Source organism: Mustela lutreola, chromosome 4 (assembly GCF_030435805.1).
Source record: "Mustela lutreola isolate mMusLut2 chromosome 4, mMusLut2.pri, whole genome shotgun sequence".
NCBI classification, from domain to species: Eukaryota; Metazoa; Chordata; class Mammalia; order Carnivora; family Mustelidae; genus Mustela; species Mustela lutreola.
Genome location: NC_081293.1, coordinates 141,871,072 through 141,893,234, shown reverse-complemented (window position 1 = coordinate 141,893,234; position 22,163 = coordinate 141,871,072). Strand labels below are relative to the sequence as shown.

At 37.4% G+C, this 22,163-nt stretch overlaps 1 protein-coding gene across 8 annotated transcripts in view; it reads left to right on the top strand.

Moving 5' to 3' along the window:
• Positions 1-22,163, top strand: part of ETV1 (ETS variant transcription factor 1) — a 243,576-nt gene that overhangs the window by 148,367 nt on the left and 73,046 nt on the right. For 3 of the 8 annotated variants that reach the window (XM_059171254.1, XM_059171256.1, XM_059171255.1), the window contains 5 exons: positions 2,179-2,375; positions 2,511-2,642; positions 3,480-3,567; positions 4,953-5,000; positions 14,123-14,176. In XM_059171254.1, the coding sequence (XP_059027237.1) occupies positions 2,598-2,642; positions 3,480-3,567; positions 4,953-5,000; positions 14,123-14,176 (235 nt within the window). In that variant the 5' untranslated portion in view covers positions 2,179-2,375; positions 2,511-2,597. Of the gene's footprint in view, positions 1-1,604; positions 2,081-2,178; positions 2,376-2,510; positions 2,643-2,818; positions 2,986-3,479; positions 3,568-4,952; positions 5,001-5,184; positions 5,520-14,122; positions 14,177-22,163 lie in introns of those variants that run through there. The other 5 variants (XM_059171253.1, XM_059171258.1, XM_059171257.1 and 2 more) reach the window with 5 other exon arrangements.

Here is a 22,163-nt window from a genome sequence, read left to right as displayed (position 1 = left end):
CCCTCCACGCCCCCAACCACGTGACCAGGAAAGGCCGGAATTTTGTGAATGGAGCCGAAAGGTGGCTGCAGGGGCGGGAGAAGCTCCGCCCCTTCCCTTGAAGCGGCCAATCTCCTAGCGGAGCGCTGCGGGGTCAGCAATACACAACAATGGGCTGGGAACATACGATACATTATTGGCTGAGGCGAGCACCTCGCGGGGGCCTCCCCTGAAGCTCCGCCCCCTCCCGGTTGCCCTGGATACCCGTCAGGCTCTGGCCGCTGAGAAGGTCTTTGGAAACTGTTGCTCACGTTACCCAGGCTGGTTTATCCTGGGAATGCTGGGCGGCAGGACACCCTTGCTAATGGCTCCCCGCCTGACTGCACCCTCGATGTACCCCAGAGCCTTGGAGACCCAGGCTGTGCCCGGAACCCTTCCGTGGCCAAGGTTAAAGTGCTTCCCGCCCAAAATGCCTGTAGGTGCTCGCGTTTGCACGGGCTACTCGTACTCACTAGTTTCGGAATGCACCGTGGGTGTCCTTGCTGCTCACAAGTACTGGGTGTTTCCCAGTTAATACTTTTTCTGTTGTTGTTTATTTAAAAAAAAATATATGTATATGTATATATTTTTTACATAGATCTTTACCCTCCTAGTTCCCTCCTTGGGTCTGGAATGGAGTCTTGTGGGCTCACACTCTCATGTAAATGAGTCTCCATCACGTTCCATTTAAGGAAGGAAACTTTCAAATAGAAATTGAGAACTGCAGCACGTTTCCCTACGGGCGGAACAGCTGCCGGAAACGTCCTTTGGTCTTCAGCTCTGATCGCCATCAGGATCACAAGAGAATTTCAACACCACTAAGTGCCTGGTCCCATCCTCACGGCCTCCCATCTACTGTCGGGCCGAGGCTGCTTCCAAAGCGACTTTTTTTTTTTTTTACAGCTCCAAGCCTCATAGGCGCGTCAGGGCAAGTGGTTTCAGAGTTGCAGCCCACACTTTTTAACATCCCAATCATTGTCCTTGAAACTCGAGCCCCTTCACCGCTCGCCCCCAGCTCCGGGCTCTGGCGGTTTAAAAGCTGGAGAGGAAGTGAAAGCGTCAAGTACAGTAAGTGACACCCTTCACCTCCGTGTGTACATAACAAAAGCTCAGGAAATGTGCGGGTCCCTAGGATATCCGAGCCACCCCATTCCCCACCCCCCGGTCCTCCCCCCACCTCCACAGTGGGCTGGATGCATCTTGTCCCCGTGCACGTGTAGGATACATTTGCTTTTTATACTTTTCCTCACCTAGATTGGTCTGTGGTCCTGCTAAAATTCCCTCCCAACACAACCGCTCCTAACAAGCCATTCCTCAGTGCTTTCACTCATAGATTATTTTACTGTCCCATGAATGATAGGGTCTTGTTTTACTTGAGGGTGGCCGTTAAAAAGTGGCGCTGGGTGTTGAAAAACGGGCAAAGAATTTGGGCCAAAAGCTTAGTGGAAAAAGTCTAAGGACCGAGGTGGGCGCCTTATCAGGTTAAAAGTGTGTGTGTGTGGGGGGGAGGTACGGTGCTGGAGATGTTGAGGGAGAGGATTCGGGGGAGTAAGGAGGCATGGGCTTAGTGGGTCGCACTTCAGAGTATATACCCGAACCGAACAAAAGTGACTGAGGCAATCAGCCCAATAGTGGACGAAACGCACCGGTAAGGAATACTAGCGACTCGATACACATGGCTTCAGTGTCCCTTCAGGGACAATAAGCAGCGCGTTAGGAAGGCAGTTGATTTCCTCCGTAGCGTTTGCAGGCTGTGGATACTGCGCAGCCCACGGAGCATCCGCTGGGAAGAGGGGCGCGAGAGATCCACGAGAAGGGGCAGCAAGCCGCCTGATTGACAGCTCGAAATCTGATCTTGTGAAAGAGACGCGGAGCCAATGGGAGGCAGCGATCCATCAGTTTGGATTGGAGGCCCCTGGAGGAGAAGTAGAGGAAAAACCACCGAATTGAGCTCTGTCAGAGGCGCTTTCGGCTTCCAAAGGGGAAGTGCTGGGCAATAATTAATGTTTTTATTAAATTTGGAGGGAATTTTTTGCAGCCGTTCGCCTAGCGTGGCCTTCAGGTGGGTCTTTCCAACAACTTTTTATGTCTCTCCAGATAATTGCATGGTTGTGGGTTGCAAAAACTATCCTTACGAAAGAGGTGTCTCCGTCTCTTTAGTCCCGTTAGGTGCAAAGCAAGTCTCGTTGATCGCCATTGCTAGTTTTGCACACGTTTGCGAATCAGAGCTGCCCGGGGTACACCGACCGCGCAGGGAAACATCGAGAGTGTAAATAAATACATCGCCTCTTGTTCGGATTTTTGCTACTGCCGAAAATATGTAAATTGTGAACTCTCTTGGCTCTCTTTGGATCCAGGTGAAGGAGGCGGTGTAGGGAGGGTTATTTTTGTGAATGGGACTGTTGGAGGGTAATTAGCTATGCAAATTCAAGAGCTTCATTCATGACTTTTTTTTTTTTTTTAAGCCTAAAAGCCATCTTGTTCCCCTCTAGGTTGATAGAAGTCCAGATCCCGAGGAAATCTCCAGCTAAATGCTCAAAATATAAAACACTCAGCTGAGATTTGCGAAGAGAAGCAGAATGGATGGATTTTATGACCAGCAAGTGCCTTACATGGTCACCAATGTGAGTGATCAGTTCGAAAGTTGCTGTTTATAAACTTGACTCCAAGGGGGGGAGGGGGGAGGAGGGAGAGAATGAGAAGGGAGGGGGTAAGGGGGCTGGGATTGCAGATACTTTATCTGCTTTGTTGCCACTGTAGGGCGACTCTGCTTCTAGAAGCCCAGTCTTCAAAATGAGCTTACCTTTCAGTGATTTGGATAAGGCATAGTTCTGTTTTTAAGACCCCCCCCCCTTTTTTTTTCTGATTAAAGTGCCCAAGATGAGTCGAAGAGGAGACGGAGGGCAGCAGCAGCTGCTGCACTCAAAGTTTTTGGCTGGGTTTGTCTGCCACATTGAAAAGAATGAAGTTGAGACAAATGCTGACACTTTTTGTTTACATGGGGTGTTTTTGTTTCTTTTTTAATCGTCTCATTTTTTTCCTCAGGCTTTTTTTTTTTTTATTTTTTAATTTCACCACTCTATTTTTATTTTTTGTTTTGGGGGGTGGTATGAGAGAGAATAAAATTCACGGTATTTTAGTCTAGCTTTGATCCAGCTAAAAACGACTTTAAGTGTGATTGCTTAATGTTGTTTTGATGCTGAGATGCCATGAATATATGACTGATAAGTAGTAGTGTGTTAGCTTGGCGCTGGGAAGCAACTCTCCCTGGTTGCTGAATTCTCAGCCTAAGCTTTCACCGTCAAGTGAACGCTGAAAATGAGTATTAGAATGGATACTATGGACTTTTATTCTTTTATTTAGGGAAAGGATCCCGCAGACTTATATATGCATGTGTCTTTTGTGTGTGTGACTTCTGAGGTTTACATTTTTTTTAAAGGATTTTATCTTTCCCTTTGTAGAGTCAGCGTGGGAGAAATTGTAACGAGAAACCAACAAATGTCAGGAAAAGAAAATTCATTAACAGAGATCTGGCTCATGATTCCGAAGGTGAGGTTTGATCTTTACCTATCCTCTCCATCCTCATCAAGGAGAGGAGCACTTCAGTCTTAGCTTAAAAATAAGAATCTTTCAAATCACTGCCTTTAACTGAGACTTTTACTTGGAGCAATTAACATAATGTGACAGTTTGCACTGGAGGATATTTTATGGCCCTGTCACAACCTAATGAAGGAAATAAAAACTTAACAGTGACATCCTTCTTTTAATCATTCTTTTGTGTTTAAGTACTCTTGTCCATATGGCACATAACTAATCCCATACACCGAGGTAACAATCTAAAAATATCCAACACCGTGGGGCAAAGTAAGCAGCTAGGTATACTACTTAATTTCTTCTTTCCACTTTATTAGAAGTTAAAAGCTGTATATCATTGTTTGATAGCCCATTCCCCTTACACTAAAACCATTTACTGTTAGCAAACTTTTCAGGGATGATTTTGATGACTACATGGTAAGGTCATAATATTTTGTTTATGGGCCTTCAAGTGTTCACTGAATCATAATTAAGGCCTAATTTATAATTAGTATACCTGTTTGGGAGATTAGGTTACAGATTTTTTTTTTTCTATGCACTGTTTGTTAGGAGGTCAATTTATTATAAAGTATTCCAACTATATGGGAGCATTCATAATGAACTTAATTACTTAGATTTAATGATCAAAGTTCAGTTTGGCATTTTGATTAGGCATGTTGAATTCTGAAACCTAACTCAAATTTTCATACATATTGGATACCCTTTCCCTCCCATTATGACAGAATACACAGTTTTGGGCTTGATAATAAACAGGTGCTAGGGAATTATCTCACTTTGACTTTTGTAAATCTATTAATGTAGAAATTTTCCTCTAAGATCTTGTATTTAAAAGTTGTCCCTTTTAGTTTGGAGGCTTTGAAACTCAAAGCATACAGTGCTTTAAGAATTATACCATGTACTGTTCCCATCTTTTATATAAGGTTCAGAAGATAAAAAGAAAGTGATTGTCAGTCTTTCTACTCTGTCCTCTGCAAGAGTTGACTCTTATTTAAGAAGGTTTTACACGATAGGCACACCTTCACCTGAGCCTTTTTGAATCCTAGTATATGTATATTTGATGTCCCTAATCTTATTTATTAAGTTATTTGTTAAAAGGGGGGGAAATATTGCCTTCATTATTTAATTCACTAAAAGAATTTCATAGAGAAGTATTGCTTAATAGCCATTAAAATGGCAGGATTACTGAGGTATTTAAGTCATGAATCCTATTTTCTTTTTATATTGACTTCTTTCTCCAAATTAAATTGATACTTAATACCAATTTCATGACACATGTTTCCATTTAATGGAGTCTAAAGGTTTTTCAAATCTTTTGTTTATGTCTCTGACTTGTTTTTTAGAACTCTTTCAAGATCTAAGTCAATTACAGGAAACATGGCTTGCAGAAGGTAAGGCAAAAAAATTGCTTTAAAAGGAGGGGAGAAGCAACTCTAGAAGGGGAAAAAAAAGTCCTGAACTTGCTGTCTTAATGTTCAGCCCAATTAATTGAGCTCTAAAAGAGCCACCTCATGTGTCATGCATACATTAGAGTCTCTGATGAGTTTGTCTTTGGGGAATCTGGGGCTGCACTACCCAGTGTCATCACAAATTACCAGGAGAAATTGCTTCCAGCTCACAATCACATCTGCTTTTGGCAAGAACTAATGCACCAAGACTTCAAGTTCTAAGCCTCTGTTCAGATTTTAATTGCAATTGATCAGGTTTATATTATTGTACCTCGAGAGACCTCCTAGAGCCAGAACCCGGCTTGCTGTTTCTTTTAGAGCAGCGCATATCATTATTTGGTGTTCCGGTGGAGGACTTTTCTGATGGCAGAAATTAGTTTCTCTGGGTTCATCAGGACGGGATGCTTCAAGATTTAAGTGCAAGTGTCTTCTTCCCACCTTGTTCACAACACAGAACGTTAGGTGTGTATCCAGTACTTAGGAAATCTATGGCTTTAAAAAAATCTTTGGGGGATTTGAGAATTTAAAGAAATGTTTTTCTATTTGTTACTGTTATGTGATATTTGCTGAAACTGATTTTTGCTTTTGTGTCACTTTTATTAGGATTTATTTACTATAGCAAGGTGAAATGTAAAGGCATTACTCTTATTTTTAATTACTTTTTAGTAAAATTTTGTGTTGTAATCTATTGTTATCTTTTATTGGGTAAAACTTTATTTTATAGGAACAATGAGATACTGCTTCAATACAGCTTAATACAACTTGAGAAATGACTAATGTTGAGGGACTTTTGTTGGTGTCCATACTTTGAGAGTTTCTGTTTTTGGATTTGTCATAAATGTGAAATATTAATTTTGTCCTATGATGTGTTTTATGGGAAACACAAAGAGAAAATTCCATCTATTTAAGCTTTGAGTATAATTTGTATTTCTCTCTGTATGTTATCTGGCAAACATGCAATTTTTGGAACAGATTTTTAAGGTTGTTAAAAGAAGAGAGTCTCTTTTTAAATGGAACCCAAGTGTGGCTGTTGCTACTTGGAGCCAGACTGCAACGTTTTATTGGTGGTCTTGCTTGCAGTTCATCAAGTTGCTGTTAGCATGTAAAATAAGTTTCTTTGTTTTGCTGATATTCTAGTTCTCCAAAAAGCTTTTGCAGTCTGTATAGATCTTTTAAGTTAAATAGCTCTTCTAGTAGCCCTTTGAAAGGGTGGTTTCATTTGCATGTTCATAAAAGGTAAGTATTAATGACAGTTTTAGTTATATTTAAAGGTCATTTTGCTTGTCTCTGTAAATGAAACTTACTGCAATAGATTACTTACTCTTGCAACATAAACCATACAGTCAAACCTAACTTTTTCAAGAAAAATTTGCACAGAGGTCGTTGTGTTAACTTTGATCAGGTAGTTTTGCCAAGTTGGAGGTTGTGAGGACATTACATTTATGAGGAAACGTGTTCGCTTATCTAAAATAATTTGAAGTATCTATTTTAATTGTTCTCAAAGGTTTGTTGGTTCTTAGATGTTTAAGTCTCATTGATTCCAAGTCAGTGCACTTGCTGGCAGATTTTGCCTGTGCATAGCAACTCTGTTTCTGGGATTTTAAAATGCGGATTCTGTGACAGACTCTTACCATTCTGTAATCAGTTTTAGTACAGTCTTTGACTTGTTTTATTTATTTGTCGCTCGGTAAGTGATTTGAATAACTTATCCAAGTTAATCTTTTAAAACTCTGCACTGAATATATTCTTACCCATGATTATTAGTATACATGTAAATCAGATTTGAAGACTTAACTTTATATAAAATAAACCTAAAAAATGACTGATGTATTTGGAGGAACATGGACCTTTACTTAGAAAATAATTCATAAGCTTAAATAAGTTAAGGAATTAATCCTTGGGGTGTTTTATTGAATACCCAGGTGGGCGACTGTTTACAAACTATGGATAAAACTGCATTTTACAATAATATAAACAGTTTTCTGATTAGTTTACATTAATTTATCCTATCATGATATAAGTAAAATATTATTAATAGGACTTTTAAAATCTAAGAATGGGCAGTTTTTTTTTTTTTTTTTTTTTACTATTTGTTAATAGTTTGCATTTTTTATTTTTAGCAATTCTGTATCATTATATTATTTGTTTTAGCATTTTAACTTATCTCATATCTTGAACTAAGAAGAGATCTTAAAATTATAGTGGGTTATAAGGACAACTAGAGTTGTCCTTCTGGACATGCAGAAATTAAAACATTGCCAAGTTGGCAGATGAGGGACTGTTTATATATTTCTTTTCGTAATGCTTGGTAGCCAAAAAAGTGACCATGGAATTTTAAGGCGTCTTGACCCTTTTTAAAAAGATCACTGGCAATTAACCAAGTTTCTCTCATGAGTTAGAATCCCACTGGGAAGTTAAAGAGGTCTAAAAATCTTATTAGACGTGAGAGTCAGGTTGTGTCATATGAAAATCATGTTTTTAAAAAGTGTTCAAATCTATGAATACTTGGGAAATGATATATCCCAAGATGTTTGTTTTTTCCTGGAAGAATTTTTATAAATTAGATTCAAAGCACAACACATGGATTAGTCATACGTAAATTATTATGGATTATGAAATGGGTTTTACATCTAAAGACAAATTGGAGTAGATAAGGCAGGACTATTTGAGGGTGAGGGTTGGAGCCAGTATTTTCAGTTTGCTAAAGTCCTGTAATTTGGGGGGATGCATGGAAGTATATTTTTTAATTTCTAAATGGAGATAAAAAATATGGTTGTAAAGGATATAACTTTGTAGTAGTATCACTTTTTAAGTACTAATACTGCAATTTAAATGTTTTTAACATATCTATCACACTTAAATACATTCACACCTCATCCTGAAGAAAATTGAAAAGATAATGTTTTCAGTGACCACAGTAGCACTTAAAAAGTGTCTATTTTAAGTTTTGCCATAGCTCCTTTATATTATAATTTTACTATGTACAATTCTTTATTGATTCTTTGTCTTTGGAGTTAGATTGCTACTGATGGAAAGGCAATTTCAATTATTTGATCCCATGAAATAATGAGTTCATACATCAATCCTTTCAGCATCACTGTAACGTCTTATTCTTAACAACCTGTTTTAAGTGCTGCTTTAGTAGACGGTGTCCTAGAAATTCATAGCCAAAATGGACCCTTTTGTGTGTGAGGGAGAGAAACAGAAGGATATAAAACTGAGTTTAAAAGTATTGCATTCTTCTCAAATTGCTTATGAGAGCTTACCTGCTAACACAGCTTGAAGAGAAATAATAAATTTCATATGTATGTAATATAAATGCATAGCAAGTTTTGAACATTGTTTTTGGTGTGGATCTAGGTGTTCTTGAGGTTTCCTTTCATCAGTGATATTAAGGGAAAGAGACAACAGTGATTCGCTGTCACAGGGTAGGATGTTTTTCAGTGATGTTATATAGTAAGTCAAGTTTCCTGCTGCCCCCATACTTGAGTCAGAGTTTTATCTCCAAGAACAATCTTTCTACACCAAAGGTTATTACTTCATGCAGATAAGGCTCTTTTTTTCTGTTGTTTTGTGTGACCTTCAAATAATAGGTTGGCTTAACAGTAGAGATGTCATTGTATCCTCTCTATTTACTTCAGTAGCTGATACTAAATTTATTCTTGTGAAGTTCCCTTCAATGATGTGTGCTGTTCGGTCTCGCTATCCATGTCCTCCACAATACACAGTAGTCCTAATGTGCTCATTTTTATTTTTCAAACAATTATACTGTTACTCGTTAAAATGGAACATAAATTGGATATGTGCTCATTAATTTTTTTTGATGTGATAACGGTAAGAGCTAAAGACTTTAAAAACTACATTATTTTATGTGGTTTACATGAGAAAGGAAATGAGAATTAAGCATTAAATTACAGAAGTCCATACTTTTTCTTAGTATTGAGCAAGAATCATTTAGCATGTAGGGGGGAGGGGCGCTACTATTCCTCTTTCTGTTGTACCAGGAAATACTCTAAAATATGAAAAGAAGACTTCTTATTTGGACTTGATTAAAAGATAGCGGGTAGAGTAAATGTATATTTTAAAACATTTATTGGAATTATATAAATGTCTTTTCATCGAGGATCTACTTGCAAAATTAAAAAAAAAAAAGTTTGTTAAAAATAGAACTCGGATGTGATATAGCTTAGATATACTTTTTCCAGAGGGCCCTAATAAGTATTAATGAATGCTGCTTTTCTGGTTCAGTTACAAGAAATGGTCATTTCTTGAATCTCATAATATATCTTTATTTCCTTATACGTGTATACAAAAGCTTGAAATTAAAATAAAAATAATAATAAAGTCAGACGTCCATAATATTAGGAAATAGAAACACAGCTCTGAGGCTATACTTGGTTCCAAGTCGCTATAGGTCAGTGTAGAGTTAGGAATGGAAGCTGATCCGAGACTGAAGACAACTGAAACTTACTGTTTTCTTTCTTTTAGAGCATCAAGGATTAAAGATGTTTCTGTCCTGGGGAAATAGCCCCCCCTTTTTTCATATCTTTAAATATGTTTATACTACTGTATTAATTAATGCTTATACACTGGTACAATTATTTTTAAATTTAAAAGCGGATGTGGTATAAAACCAGGCTTAGTGGCTTCATGATTATTTTGTTCCATGGCCTGAAGCTTCAGTTCAGGATTAAATAGAATACCACCAAGCAAAGGTTGATTTTCTTGTTGTTTTACTTTTATTTAAAATAAAAGTGCAAGTTTATTCATAGAAACTCGTTGCTAATTCTTTGATTCAAAGTGAAATGCTACAAAGTTTAGCAATAATCTGTTATAATCTCAGGATAAAGAAAATCTGAATAACAGGCAAAGAAAAAACAAGACATTTCTTTAATGATTTTTTCCTTCCCCACCTCCCTCCACTCTTAGTCCCTTCCTTTCCTTTTTTCCTTCCTTTTTGGTTTTATAATGTATGTTTTTGTGAAAAGTTTCTCCATAATATCTCTGGTTATATATCTGTATATAGAGAGATAGGTAGATAGGGCTGTCTAACTATATGTAGTATTAATTTTGTAAACTTGTCATTTATTTAAATGTATATGTTGAGGGATCTGAGCTGCATTTCAGACTGAGCAATAAAATTGGTGTGTTTATTGCAAGTTCAAGTTGACTTGCTTTAGTTCTCTGGAAGGGTGTGACATGAAAAGATTGCGGTTGGGCCACATGGCTCATGCTGGACTGTGTTTTTGTGAATGGAGGCAGAACTCCAGTTCTGCCTGCTTGTCTGGAGGAATTGCTGAGGAGATCAGCTGTCTCATTCACAGGCAGAAAGAATGACTCATACATCTTCCGCCTTGTTTGGCTCCAGGTCATTGTTACAGTGGATAGAACTGGTTTTAATTAAATATTAACCCCTTTTATACTTGACATTTGTTCCCTTTGTAATTTTTCCACTTTTTTCCTGGCTTTAAAAGAGAACTCCACAGTCCCCTCGTTTGTAAGGAACGGGGAACTTTTTACTTGCCTGCAGCCAGCCTTGGACACACTTAAAACTCTCACCCTCTCTTAAGTAATTAGTGTTTCATATGAAAGTTTTAGCATAAAATAAAGGAACTCTATTTAAAAATCGCCCCCACCCCCGGAAATGTTCGTTAAGAAAGTATGCTGAAACTGAAAATGAGGGTTAGTGATTCTGTGGCATCCAGATCCTGATTAGTATTTTCATGAGCTTGTTTCTTGTAATATAGATTGCTATGCACTAAAAGAGAGAGAGAGAAAAAAACCCAACAAAATGAAACACAACACAACAACTCTGGATCATAATCTAGGTAAAGCAAAGAGCTGAGAGGGCAGATACTACCCTTTCAAAGCTCGAGTCCCGAGACTTGATGGCAACTTGTCTGTTTCTGTGCAGTGAACTGATAGGGCCGGTCCAGCTCTTACCAATAAAAGCCACATGCTTCATCTTCCTGAAAGCCTTTTATAGGTCTTCGGTCTGTACTTTCCCCCGTGTCCTTTCTTACTCTTCCCCTTCCTCTTTAATTACATAGTCTGGGGAAGCATTTTCATTCCCCAAAGGTGATTATTCCAAGCCTCATTTATAATAGATAGCAGTGAAAATAGTGCTTTTTAAAGGTTGGCCTCTATGGTTAATTTTCCACTTTGGAGTTGGTATGGCTTGCCACAAATTTTCAGGCGGCTGTAGTTTGCTACTTCACAGAATTCCTGTGAACTGAGGAGAAAAGGAAACGTATGATATGAGTGTGGCAATACTTTGTCATATTTTCCCTGCCCAGATCCAACGTGTGTTTTTTGTTAACTGCTTTCCTTTTACTCGAACTTGAAATTAGAAGTGTACTTAAGCCTTTGTCTATTTAAGTAGCATGCTGCTTCATTGGGTCTATTCCGTTTTTTCAGATTAGCTTCTGTGAAAATGTGAGTCATATGTTTTTTGTTAAAATGCTGTAATATGTTCAGGCATAAGTGTGAAGTATTTATTCAGTATGTTAAGGAGTTAGAACAGAAATAGCACAGCAATTCTTATTCTTTTTACAAATTGTTATGGACCTCTTTTCTTTATGTTTGTGAGGTATAACTTCCAGCTTCTTCTAAAATTTGGCTCCCCCTATGCTTATCCCAACACATACCACATATCCATCAGTGATTTTTATGTCTTTCTTGCAGTCAAACATATCACAGAGTTGCAATTTTGTCTTATGATAGTAAGGAAAAAATAATGTCTGGCCTTTAGGACGCTCATACCAGCACATTTAGTTACAAATATATTTTTGTTACTCAGCAGCTATTTTTAACTATTCCTGTAAAGGGATATTACATTTTGATTAGATTCTTGTAAATGTTGGCTTTTTAAAAGTGTAGTAATTGCTGTGGTTGATAATTTTGCATCTCAATAGTTATGTCTGTTTAGCTGTTAATTTAGAAGGAAAATCAAAACATGTGGGTATGATGGAAAAAATGTGTAGGATTTCTGTCTACCTGCTGTTATTTATTAAATAGATATTGAAAACATTTTTGTATTTTTTTGCTGTGAAGACTTATTTTAAAGGATGTTTCTCCACTTAGATGAATCTGTGGGAAAAATGAGCTTGCTGTACTGTCAAAAATGTTTATAGTTAAGAGAATACTAATGTACACATTTACCTGTTATTTTTATCCCTTTCTGATATAATTCAGGAGAATTGAAGATTTTAACCTTGCATTGTAATGACTGAAGTAGTTTTGTGTGTATGAATTGAAAGAAATGGGTGGGAGGTGAAGGTTCGGGAAAAATAAGTAACATTTAGGATTTAATTTAATTGTAACAGGAAACCCATATTACCACTATTAAACTGATGAATAAAATACAGTTCAAATAGGTTAACATAGTGTACACACTTTACACCGATAGGAAGTCATAAAACCATGACTTGAAGTTTCCATGGCTTTCGTTATCCACGGTAGCAGACAGAAGTAAAATATGAAGAGGGAAAAAAATCTCTTCTTCCATTATGTGCTGATCATTTATAACTTGGAAGAAAGTTCCTAAGTTTTTTGGTGACAGAGGATGGAATTTGTCTTTAATAAGCTGATGTGTTGGTGTACAGAGAATGTTAGGAAATAATTTAATGTCAGACTGTATGTATTTTAATAATTGGCGAGATTATCATTGGTTCTGCTCTTCATAACATGACATTAGTTTTATTCAGCCAAGTATTTCTACTTTTATTTTATTATTATTTTTTTGAATTTCTGCTTTTAAAAATGTGATTAAATAAGCTGGTACTAAAGAATAATCTTATCTATGTTGTATTTCTTTTTTATATACATTTTTAAATGTAGAATTTCTTTTTAAAGAGAATTTTTTTAACTCATTCACCTACCAACCTGTAACTTTTTCCACAGAGAACGATTATGTTCATAAACATTCCCCATTCACAGCAGGCTCTTTTTAAAAAATTAATTGACATCTATTTTAATATGACTTGACTGGATGAAACATTTCAGTATTAGATATTACGAGTAAAGTAATACTAGTATCTAGTAATACTAGTAATACTAGTAATCAGATCATAACCAAAGTTAAATAGGGTAACTCTTCTATTTTTACCAAATTAAAAGGAACTAACTTCTATTTTAGGTCATTTGTGTGTATGTGAGTGTGTATACTTGTGTGTGCATGTGAAAGCTTGTTTTTGTAATATCTTGTCAATTTGGAATAGGTTATTTTGATGTCTGAATCAACTGTGACAAAATATTTTAGAAGTGGAAAAGTGTACTTGTGTTTTGATTACTGCCGAATGCATTAAGTCCTTGCTCTCCAGTAGTTTTTTCTTTACTAAAAATAGGGAAGTTATTTGACACAAAGATTGACAAAATAGTGATATTCTTTTCATGAGTGTTGTGTAGTTGCCAGGAAAATATTTTGCATGAAACGATGGAATTTATTATTTATAATTTTATTGTTATGACATAATCACTAAAATATATTTTATTCTTCTGTATGACCAAAATCAGTGGATATGCTTTCACTAAAAAACTTTGTAGCATATCACAGCCAAATTTAGGTCAAACATTTTTAGTTATGGTCGTCTCATTTTCAATTGACTGAACATACTAGAGGCAGGCATTTCTGTCAAAGCAGAGGGATGTGTGTAACTGCACATCCTTTGAAAGAATGCTGTAGTTAGTATAGTGGCGGCTGCAGCACAAGCCCTGGGTGAATTGAAATACTTCTTACTCCATTCTTGCAAAGAAGCCCCGCAGCTAACAGAAACCCAGTAACTTCTAATATTTTGTATGTTTCTTTTATTTCCATCTGGCAGGTGATGTTCAGAAGGACCACGACTGCCACAATTACATTTCTGACACTTGTGTTTTCTAGTTGACATCAGTGGTTGCTTCTCTTTCCCCTCCCAAGTATTGCCCTCAATCCCATTTTAAATAGGAGCTCATTGGCAAATAATCATAGGTTTGATCTGAGCCGAAAAAGATCTTGCTTGACATTCCTTATGCCTTAGCACTTTCTCTCTTAATTTTTTTTTAATTTTTTTTTTTTTTCCCTTCAGCTCAGGTACCTGACAATGATGAGCAGTTTGTGCCAGACTATCAGGCTGAAAGTTGTAAGTATAGTATGACTCATCTCTTGATTTTTTTCTTTCTTGTTTCCTTTTTTCATTCTTTCTCTTTGGTTGGTTTCTACCTCCAGTGTCCGTTCTCACATTATGTTGGTACCTTGTTAGCATATAGTCATGAGGTGATTCTGTCAGGTTGGGACACCAGCAGAATCCCTGTATGATCTGAGTGGAGCTCCAAATAGGAAAACTGTCTTTGATTAAAAGGTGGTCCGATTATCTATATTTGGTTAATACCTTTGGAGGAGAAATAGGGTATGATCCAATGAATGTGCAAGTTGTTCACCTCCAGCTTTTCGCTGTTTGTGAGAAAAAGTCTGAATGCTGATGCGAGGAAGTCAGTAGTTAAGATCCATGTGAGGCTCTGTATTGAATGCTTATAAAAATTTGTTGGCTTGTATTATTTTACATTCATGAACTTTCACCTACTTTGATGTGATTTTTTAGCTTCATTTTCTGCCTCCTGGCTACAGTAACACAAATGGAAGGAGCCCGTGGCTTCTCTTAGGATCCCTTCAGTGTTTCTTTCCCTGAGCCTTGCTCCAGGGCCTCTCAGAGAATGTGTGAGTGGTGATTCATGGGACAGTGGCCTCTCGGTAATCCCTGAGTGAGGATTATGCCTGTACAAACATGGCGGCCTCGGACTTTCCTCCTCATGTTTATGCTCTGCTAGTCTACCAACTAACTGCAGCTGTTGACCTGACGTGTAAATATGAAAAAAAAAGGTTATCAATGCCATCTTGAAGAAAGTGACCTAATAACGTTTTCATTCTCTTAGTACCTTTTAGAGCTCTGATTTGATTCCCTTTTCCAGACCATTGACAGTTTCACAGGAGGCAGTATCAGCAGCAACTAGAGATGCTTACTGCCTTACAGCTTATCAAACCCATAATCTCACACTTAATCTCACACGTCTAATACCAATACCTATGCGACTTCGAGGAGCAGATGTCTGTGAGCAATGTTTTCCACTTTTATGTTTGGTATTTTTTATTTCCCAGGCATCAAGGGTTATAAGAAGTTACATCCAGATTCCCTCCTATGTTTTGCTTCAGCTTCATTAAAATTTTTTTGTTCCATTGTGGTAAAATATACATGACAGAAAATTTACCATTGTAACCATTTGTTAAGTGTGCGGTTCAGTGGCGCTCACACTGTTGTGTAAACATCGACACTGCCCACCTCCAGAACTTTCTCATCATCTCATTTTGACCTCTGTACTTATTAAAAAAAAAAACTCCTCACTGTCCTACTGGTATCTGCTGTTCTGTCAGTTTGATTTTTGATCTAAGAAGAGAATTTTGTGTGCTCTTTGATGTCTGCATATAGTTATTATGCGATTTCAAGACACCTGTTCAGCAATGATACAGACCTTACGTAGAGACCCTTAGAAATTTCCAGAAAGATGACAGCGAAGGATGATGGCTAGGCAAGGCCTTCCTTTTTTTTTTTTTTAAAACGCGGAGAGGGAATGGTCACATTTCCAGAATTTCTCTTTCTGTGGGATTTTCTAAAAGCTAAACCTGTCATCTGAGTGGGAGAATTATTCTCATCGAGTCATTTTACATCTGAAGAAATTGGTAATGATTCCAATGGTATACCAAATGCCAGGGTAAAAATCACTACCAGAAAGAAATTTTTGTTCCTTTCCTTTTTTGACCTCTTTTCAGTTTTTCATATTCTTGACTCTTTTGTCTCCTTGAACTCTCCTCTTGGTCCACAGTAGGATGATTTTTCCCTTTCTCTTTTTTAACTACTTTGATTCTTTCTTCTCCCTCCACTCATCTTCCTTCTCTCCTCTTTTCCTAGGGTTCTGTCCCCAAGCTTTGCTCTTATCTCACATGAGCCATCCCTGCATAATCCCACAGAACTATCTGTCATGGTGGAAATAATGGGTTTCTGACCATTTGGTGTAGTAGCCACTAACCACATTGCTCACTGAGCACAGGAACTGTGGTTGATGGGACCAAAGAGATGAATTTTTGTTTTATTCAATTTCTATGATCTTAAATTTAAAGAGGGGCTATTGGTTGCTGTCGTGGTCAGCACACTTCTGTATAGTGATGTCTCTTATATTGTTATTTCTGCCTGGGTGTCCGCCTGCCCCTATCTGTTGGGCGTCTTCCCCTGATCTACCATGTGGTCCTTGTGCCAAGACAGAAAAGCCCAATACCTCAGGACTCAACCCTCAGCCCTCAGGTAACCATCAGCATAAAACAGTCTTACACATGATGCTCCGTGGACAGTTCCCACGCAGCTAGGCCAATGTGGAATTTATTACTATTTTTTTTTTCCTGATCAGTGTCTCTTTTGCACTTCTCTTGCCTTTCCAAGTTGATGCATCATGTAGGCTAAAAATCCTTTATCTGTACTTCTTCCCAGTTCTTTACCAGAGACCTCCACTTGCTTACCAAGTTGTTAATTCTACCTTTTAAAAATAACTTAATTTTGTGGTCTCTACTTATCTGTGTTTGACTGAATTCACAGCCACGTCTGCCTTGACTGATCTTGTGAGTAAGCCTCTTGCTTTTGCAGTCTTATGTTCTCCCAACCATTCCCCGAGATGGCATTAATGCACAGCTGTCTGTCCTTGCTAATTTTCTCCTTAAACTTCCTTCAGAACAAAGTCCCTCAGAGCATCACGCTACCATCTGGGCCTTGACTTGGTGTTTCAGTTTTCACTCTTGCGTTCCCAGTGCCCGGTTCCTCCCTGTCCTCTGACCTGGAGCCCTTACCATGTTTCCGTTCTTCAAACGATGCAGCCGTTTTAGGTCTCTCCACCTAAATGAACCCGTCGTTGATTTTGCTTTGTAAACTTCTCCTTGTGCTTTGTGGCCTTGGTAGAGCTCCTACTGCAGATCTAGCTTAGACTTCACCACATTGAAGTCTTCCTTTTTTCTTTTTTAAAAAATTTTATCCATTTATTTATTTATTTATTCATCTATTTATTTATTTATTAAAAAGATTATATTTATTTATTTGACAGAGAGAGATCACAAGTAGGCAGAGAGGCAGGCAGAGATAGAAGGGGAAGCAGACTCCCGGCTGAGCAGAGAGCCCGATGTGGGGCTCGATCCCAGGATCCTGAGATCATGACCTGAGCTGAAGGTAGAGGCTTTAACCCACTGAGCCACCCAGGTGCGCCATTGAAGTCTTTCTTGACCTTTTCTTACCACCCTTACCTGCAGAGTTAGGCTCTAGAGTATCTCGGGCCTTGTGCTTACTGTAACACTTTACATACATGCATTTCTTCAGTAAGACTGTAAATCTCTGGGGGATTAGGAGCACGTCCTGCCGAGCATGTTATAGAAGCATAGTAAGTAAAATTGTGATCCCAGAAATGTGATCAGCTTCTTAGGGCTCTTTTACTCCTAAGTGTTTTCAAAGCCCTAATTCTCTTCTTAAGGTGGAAAATATATGATCATGCCTTAACACACTAGATGTAGTCTCATTCTGGATAAACATGCTAAAACCATGAACATTTAACCAAATGTTTTCAGAATGCTGAGGTTTTTCTTCAGTAGTGAATATTTGCAGTTTAACAAATATGACTCCGCGATTGGTGAATAAAACACCTAATCTTAAAGGAAACCTCCAAACAAAGGTAAAAACAAATCTGAAATAGTCTAGTAAAAAGAAAATGGAGGTGTGGTTTATTTCACGTTACCACTGACATAAAGGACTATTGTTCGAAGATGGTGAACAGCTAGTTTCAGTGTTCATTGAGAACAGCACAAAGGGAGATGATGCAAAAAAGAGAAATAGAGTATATGGATTAAATTCTGAGGATTTCAGGATGGAGGAGGTTATCAAATATTGGAACTGAAAGTGTAGATTGTCTGCTGGATGCCTTTTACAAATGTTTGATTCTTCTCTGGGAATGCTTCGTGGAGCAGAGGGATCTCCTCTCCAGGAATAGAGAGAAGCCCAGCCCCCTGTGTGGTCCGCTACAGATTCTATGGGGCTGGTTTTTCAAACACAAACAAGCAGATTTCCTGACATCCCTCAATCAAATAAAATGCCTCTCATTTTATTGCTTTAGTCCTTCGGTAAATGTGAGTTAGGAGAATGAACTGTCAAAGTCCGTTCCATCCTGGATTATGGATCATACATTTGACTGTCTTAAGGTAAATCTATGCAGAAGAGGAGAGAACGGAGCCTTTAAAATTGTGAGAAATGAGATTAAACCATAGCACTTGAGGATTCTCTAAAAATCTTCCCAAACATTCTTTATTTTTATTTACACAATATGTCAACTGGAAATCTGGAATCTAAAGACCTGTAGCTTGCTGCTGACCCTTGAGGGGTGCTGACTTTTGAAGCACCTATATAGGGGCATTGGAGGCAGATGAAAACAAACCAAAAACTCCCTACAAGCCCGTCTTAGGAAGTGAGTGGAGGCTAAGAGAAAAAGCTTACGTGGCTCTAATAAATTGTGTATTTCTTAGAAACAAACCTTTTCAGAACTCAGGACACTCTGCCGAAAAAAGCAGAATTACTTTAAGATAGCTTTTGTCCAGAGGAAGTAGAAATTGGTCTTTTCAGAAAAGAGAATTTAAATAAAGAGTATTTAAAACATAAATTAGCCTTATCTTTACAAAGTAGACACAAATTTATATATTAACTGAATTTTTGTAAATTACATGTTTATTAATAATCTTGTATTTTAAATCACATGCTTTAAATGTAGTTATAGCCCTCATCTTTTGAAATCTATTACCTCTAATTTTTTTCATTATGGTAATATGTTATCATTTTTCCAACTCGTTTGTTTCTGTTTGGTAACATGAGTTCTCATTGTTTTCTCTACAGTGATTCACAGGATAGATGATGTTCACTTTACCTTTTACCTCTTTCCAGAACATTGCCAGGGGTATAAACAGGGTTATGCAAAAATTCCCAGCAGGATAGGTCTTTGTAACTCTGTTCCTTTCTCTTGTACTCAAGAAAGAACAGTGGAATGCAGGTCAGTTAGAATAGTGTCATTAAGAGAATAACAATAACCTTGACTCTGATATGTTTATATAGCAGAAAGTAAACATTAAAAGTTTGCAAGTTTGTATACTTGAATTGAAATTCATAATACAGTACTAGTGACCCAACTGAAAAGAATCAGGGCAAACCGGTGTGTGGGATCTCAACTGTTAAAGCTCCTGTTACACAGGTGAGTCTTTGTTCAAGTAAATAAAAGTCATAGCGATGTTTCATTTTCTTAGGAATTAAAAAAAAATACATAGTAATACTCGGGTTCCTTTTACACTTACATTGGGAAGAGGTGGGGGGAACTTTAACAGATAATGATGACAGATTTGCTTTTTAAGACACTGAAGTCAGGGAAGTCTCTCTGCAGACCCTGACTAAATGATTTCTTTTATATTAACCTGTCCTTGTTGTGGATTGGGAAGTTCCATTGGTGCTTTGTGTTTCTTACTTCCCTGCTTTTCTACTAAGCCACCTTCTTGCATTGTGGTTTTTTCTACACACTTAGTGAGTACTGGATAAAAGTTGGCTTTTTATTATAAATTTTGAACTCTTTCTTGCTCCTGATTAAATTTTTGAATATGGCTGCCCAGGAAGTCTTTGTCTTTCCTTCTTAGAGCTTTTACCAGAAGGTGAGCATACATTCAAAGAAGAAGTCCATTTCTGGAATTTGAGAACATAAGTTTGTTACTGTGTTTTGTTTTCTTCAAAAAAAAAATAATAATCATAAAAGGGAGCACCTGGGTGGCTCAGTGGGTTAAAGCCTCTGCCTTCGGCTCAGGTCATGGTCCCAGGGTCTTGGGATCCAGCCCTGTGGGCAGGCGGGCTCTCTGCTCAGCAGGGAGCCTGCTTCCCTTCCTCTCTCTCTGCCTGATGCTCTGCCTACTTGCAATCTCTGTCTGTCAAATAAATGAATAAAATCTTAAAAAATATATATAAAAAAATAAAAAAATAAAAAACATAAAAGGACACATGTTTAAACATGCCACTGTACAGACCACAACTATCCACTTAAGGATGAATAACCTCGTGCCTTCCTCATCTTAAATGGTATCACTTGAGATCTAAGCTATAACCAGCTCTTGAAGGTTCTGTTTCTTTTGTGTTTGGTTTTTGTTGTTTCAGTTGTTTTGGGTTTGTTTGTCTTAAGCTTTTTTTAAAAAAATATTTTATCAAAACGTTATTTTCCTCAGAGTGGGGGAAAAACACAAATAAGAGTGTTCAACCCAGCCCTATTCTCTACAGCGACCTTTTTTTTTTTATTTTTAATGCCTTTCATTTGTCCCACATGCTAAATAATATCCTTACACTACAACTTCTTGATTTATCAGTTTTAGATTTTTGTCTGGCACCCCATTTAGGAAAATAAGCACTTGAGAAGTGTTTTAATTATTTTACTAAAAGTAATCAGCTATGTAATTCTACACGAGTCCAATAATCTTAATTCACTTTTGAATGTGAACAAGCATCATTTGGGAAGCTTGTTCAAATGCACCTTCATGTTCCTATCCTAGGAGAGTTGGACTTTCAGGTCTAAAATTGGGCCCTCAAATTTCTAATGAGCTGTTAGATGATTCTGATGCAGGCTTTCTATGCAACACAAAGTTAGATATGTTGCTTATCTTGTCATTTAATGATTTGTGGAACATTGACAGCGGTATCAGTCTTTTGCAAGTAAGTTGTAGGATGGACTCTCCTGTTCATACAGGTATACAATTCATTAAGTGATAGTGTTTTTTGAAAATTTTTATGGAAGTAATACACTGTCATTTTGTTATTTAAGTATACTAGGGAATTAAAAAATGAAGTCTATTTACTAGTGATATTGTTAAAATAGTTTAATTTTGGTCATCTTTGCTAGAGTTATTTGTACTATCTAGTTCCAAAAACTATTACTTATTTGCTCTTCCATGACCTTGAGAAAGTGCTCACCGTTAGATCCCTGTCATACTAGAATCAGTTCTGGCTTAGAAGGAACCCTGTCTTTGCTAGTGAAGGAGAACCAAGCATTGGTGGCCCCACCGTGTTCTAGATGCATCCACTGGGGGATTCTCATCATCTAATGGTCTGTTCTTTCACTGTTAGTGCGTTCTCTCTCATGTATGCTGGGCCCAGTCTCTCTGCTGGAGAGAGTCCAGTGGCCATCTCTTCAGCAAAGCAGACATTCTGGTTGGTGCTTGATTGTTTCACGAAGAACATATTTTTCCAATGAAAACAGAAGCCCAGTGGAAAAAAAAGCTACCTTTTACAAGAAATTTTGTTTTGGATAATATCCGGGAAAGCTATCAAGTTCCACAGAAGGAAAAAAAAATACTAAATCATTCACCTTGGGCATGTCAGTTAACCTTTATTTACGTATCTGTAAAATGACAAGGAAATGAGTAATCTTTCAGGCCCAGAACACATTATGATTCTATGGCACTTCTTCCTTATGCAAGGATAAAACAAAAAGAAAGATAATACCTGAATATGGTGAATGTTTGTGGAATATGAAAAGGTATATTTTAAAAAAACTGCAATTAATGGGGAAATATGTATAATTAGAAATTACTGTAAGTGACTAAATATTTATAGCTAGAAAATTGCATCAGTTTTAGTCAAGTCTGTTCAGGTAGATCCTTTCCAAAATTTTTAGTTTTATCAGCTCATTCTTCCTAAGGTAGATAGTTCAGATTTAATGCCAAAGTGAAAACCAAAAAATAAAGCAATGCCTTTAACCCTCCCCCCCCACAAAACTGGAGTTTGTGGTTATATTATTGCTAAAAGCTGAAATTGTATATTTCACAAGTTTTTAGCTTTTTCTTTCCTGTTTTATTTATCCTCTTAAATTTTTCCTTTAGTTTAACACATTGTCCTAGAAATTGACTTCAGAAACATGATAAAAGAAAGTATGCCAACAAATCCTTTCCACTTACCCTGCCTATAATTAGTAACAAATTATTTTGAGGCAAGTGATCTGTGCCATCTTTGGTTAACTTTTGCTTAAACTTAAATA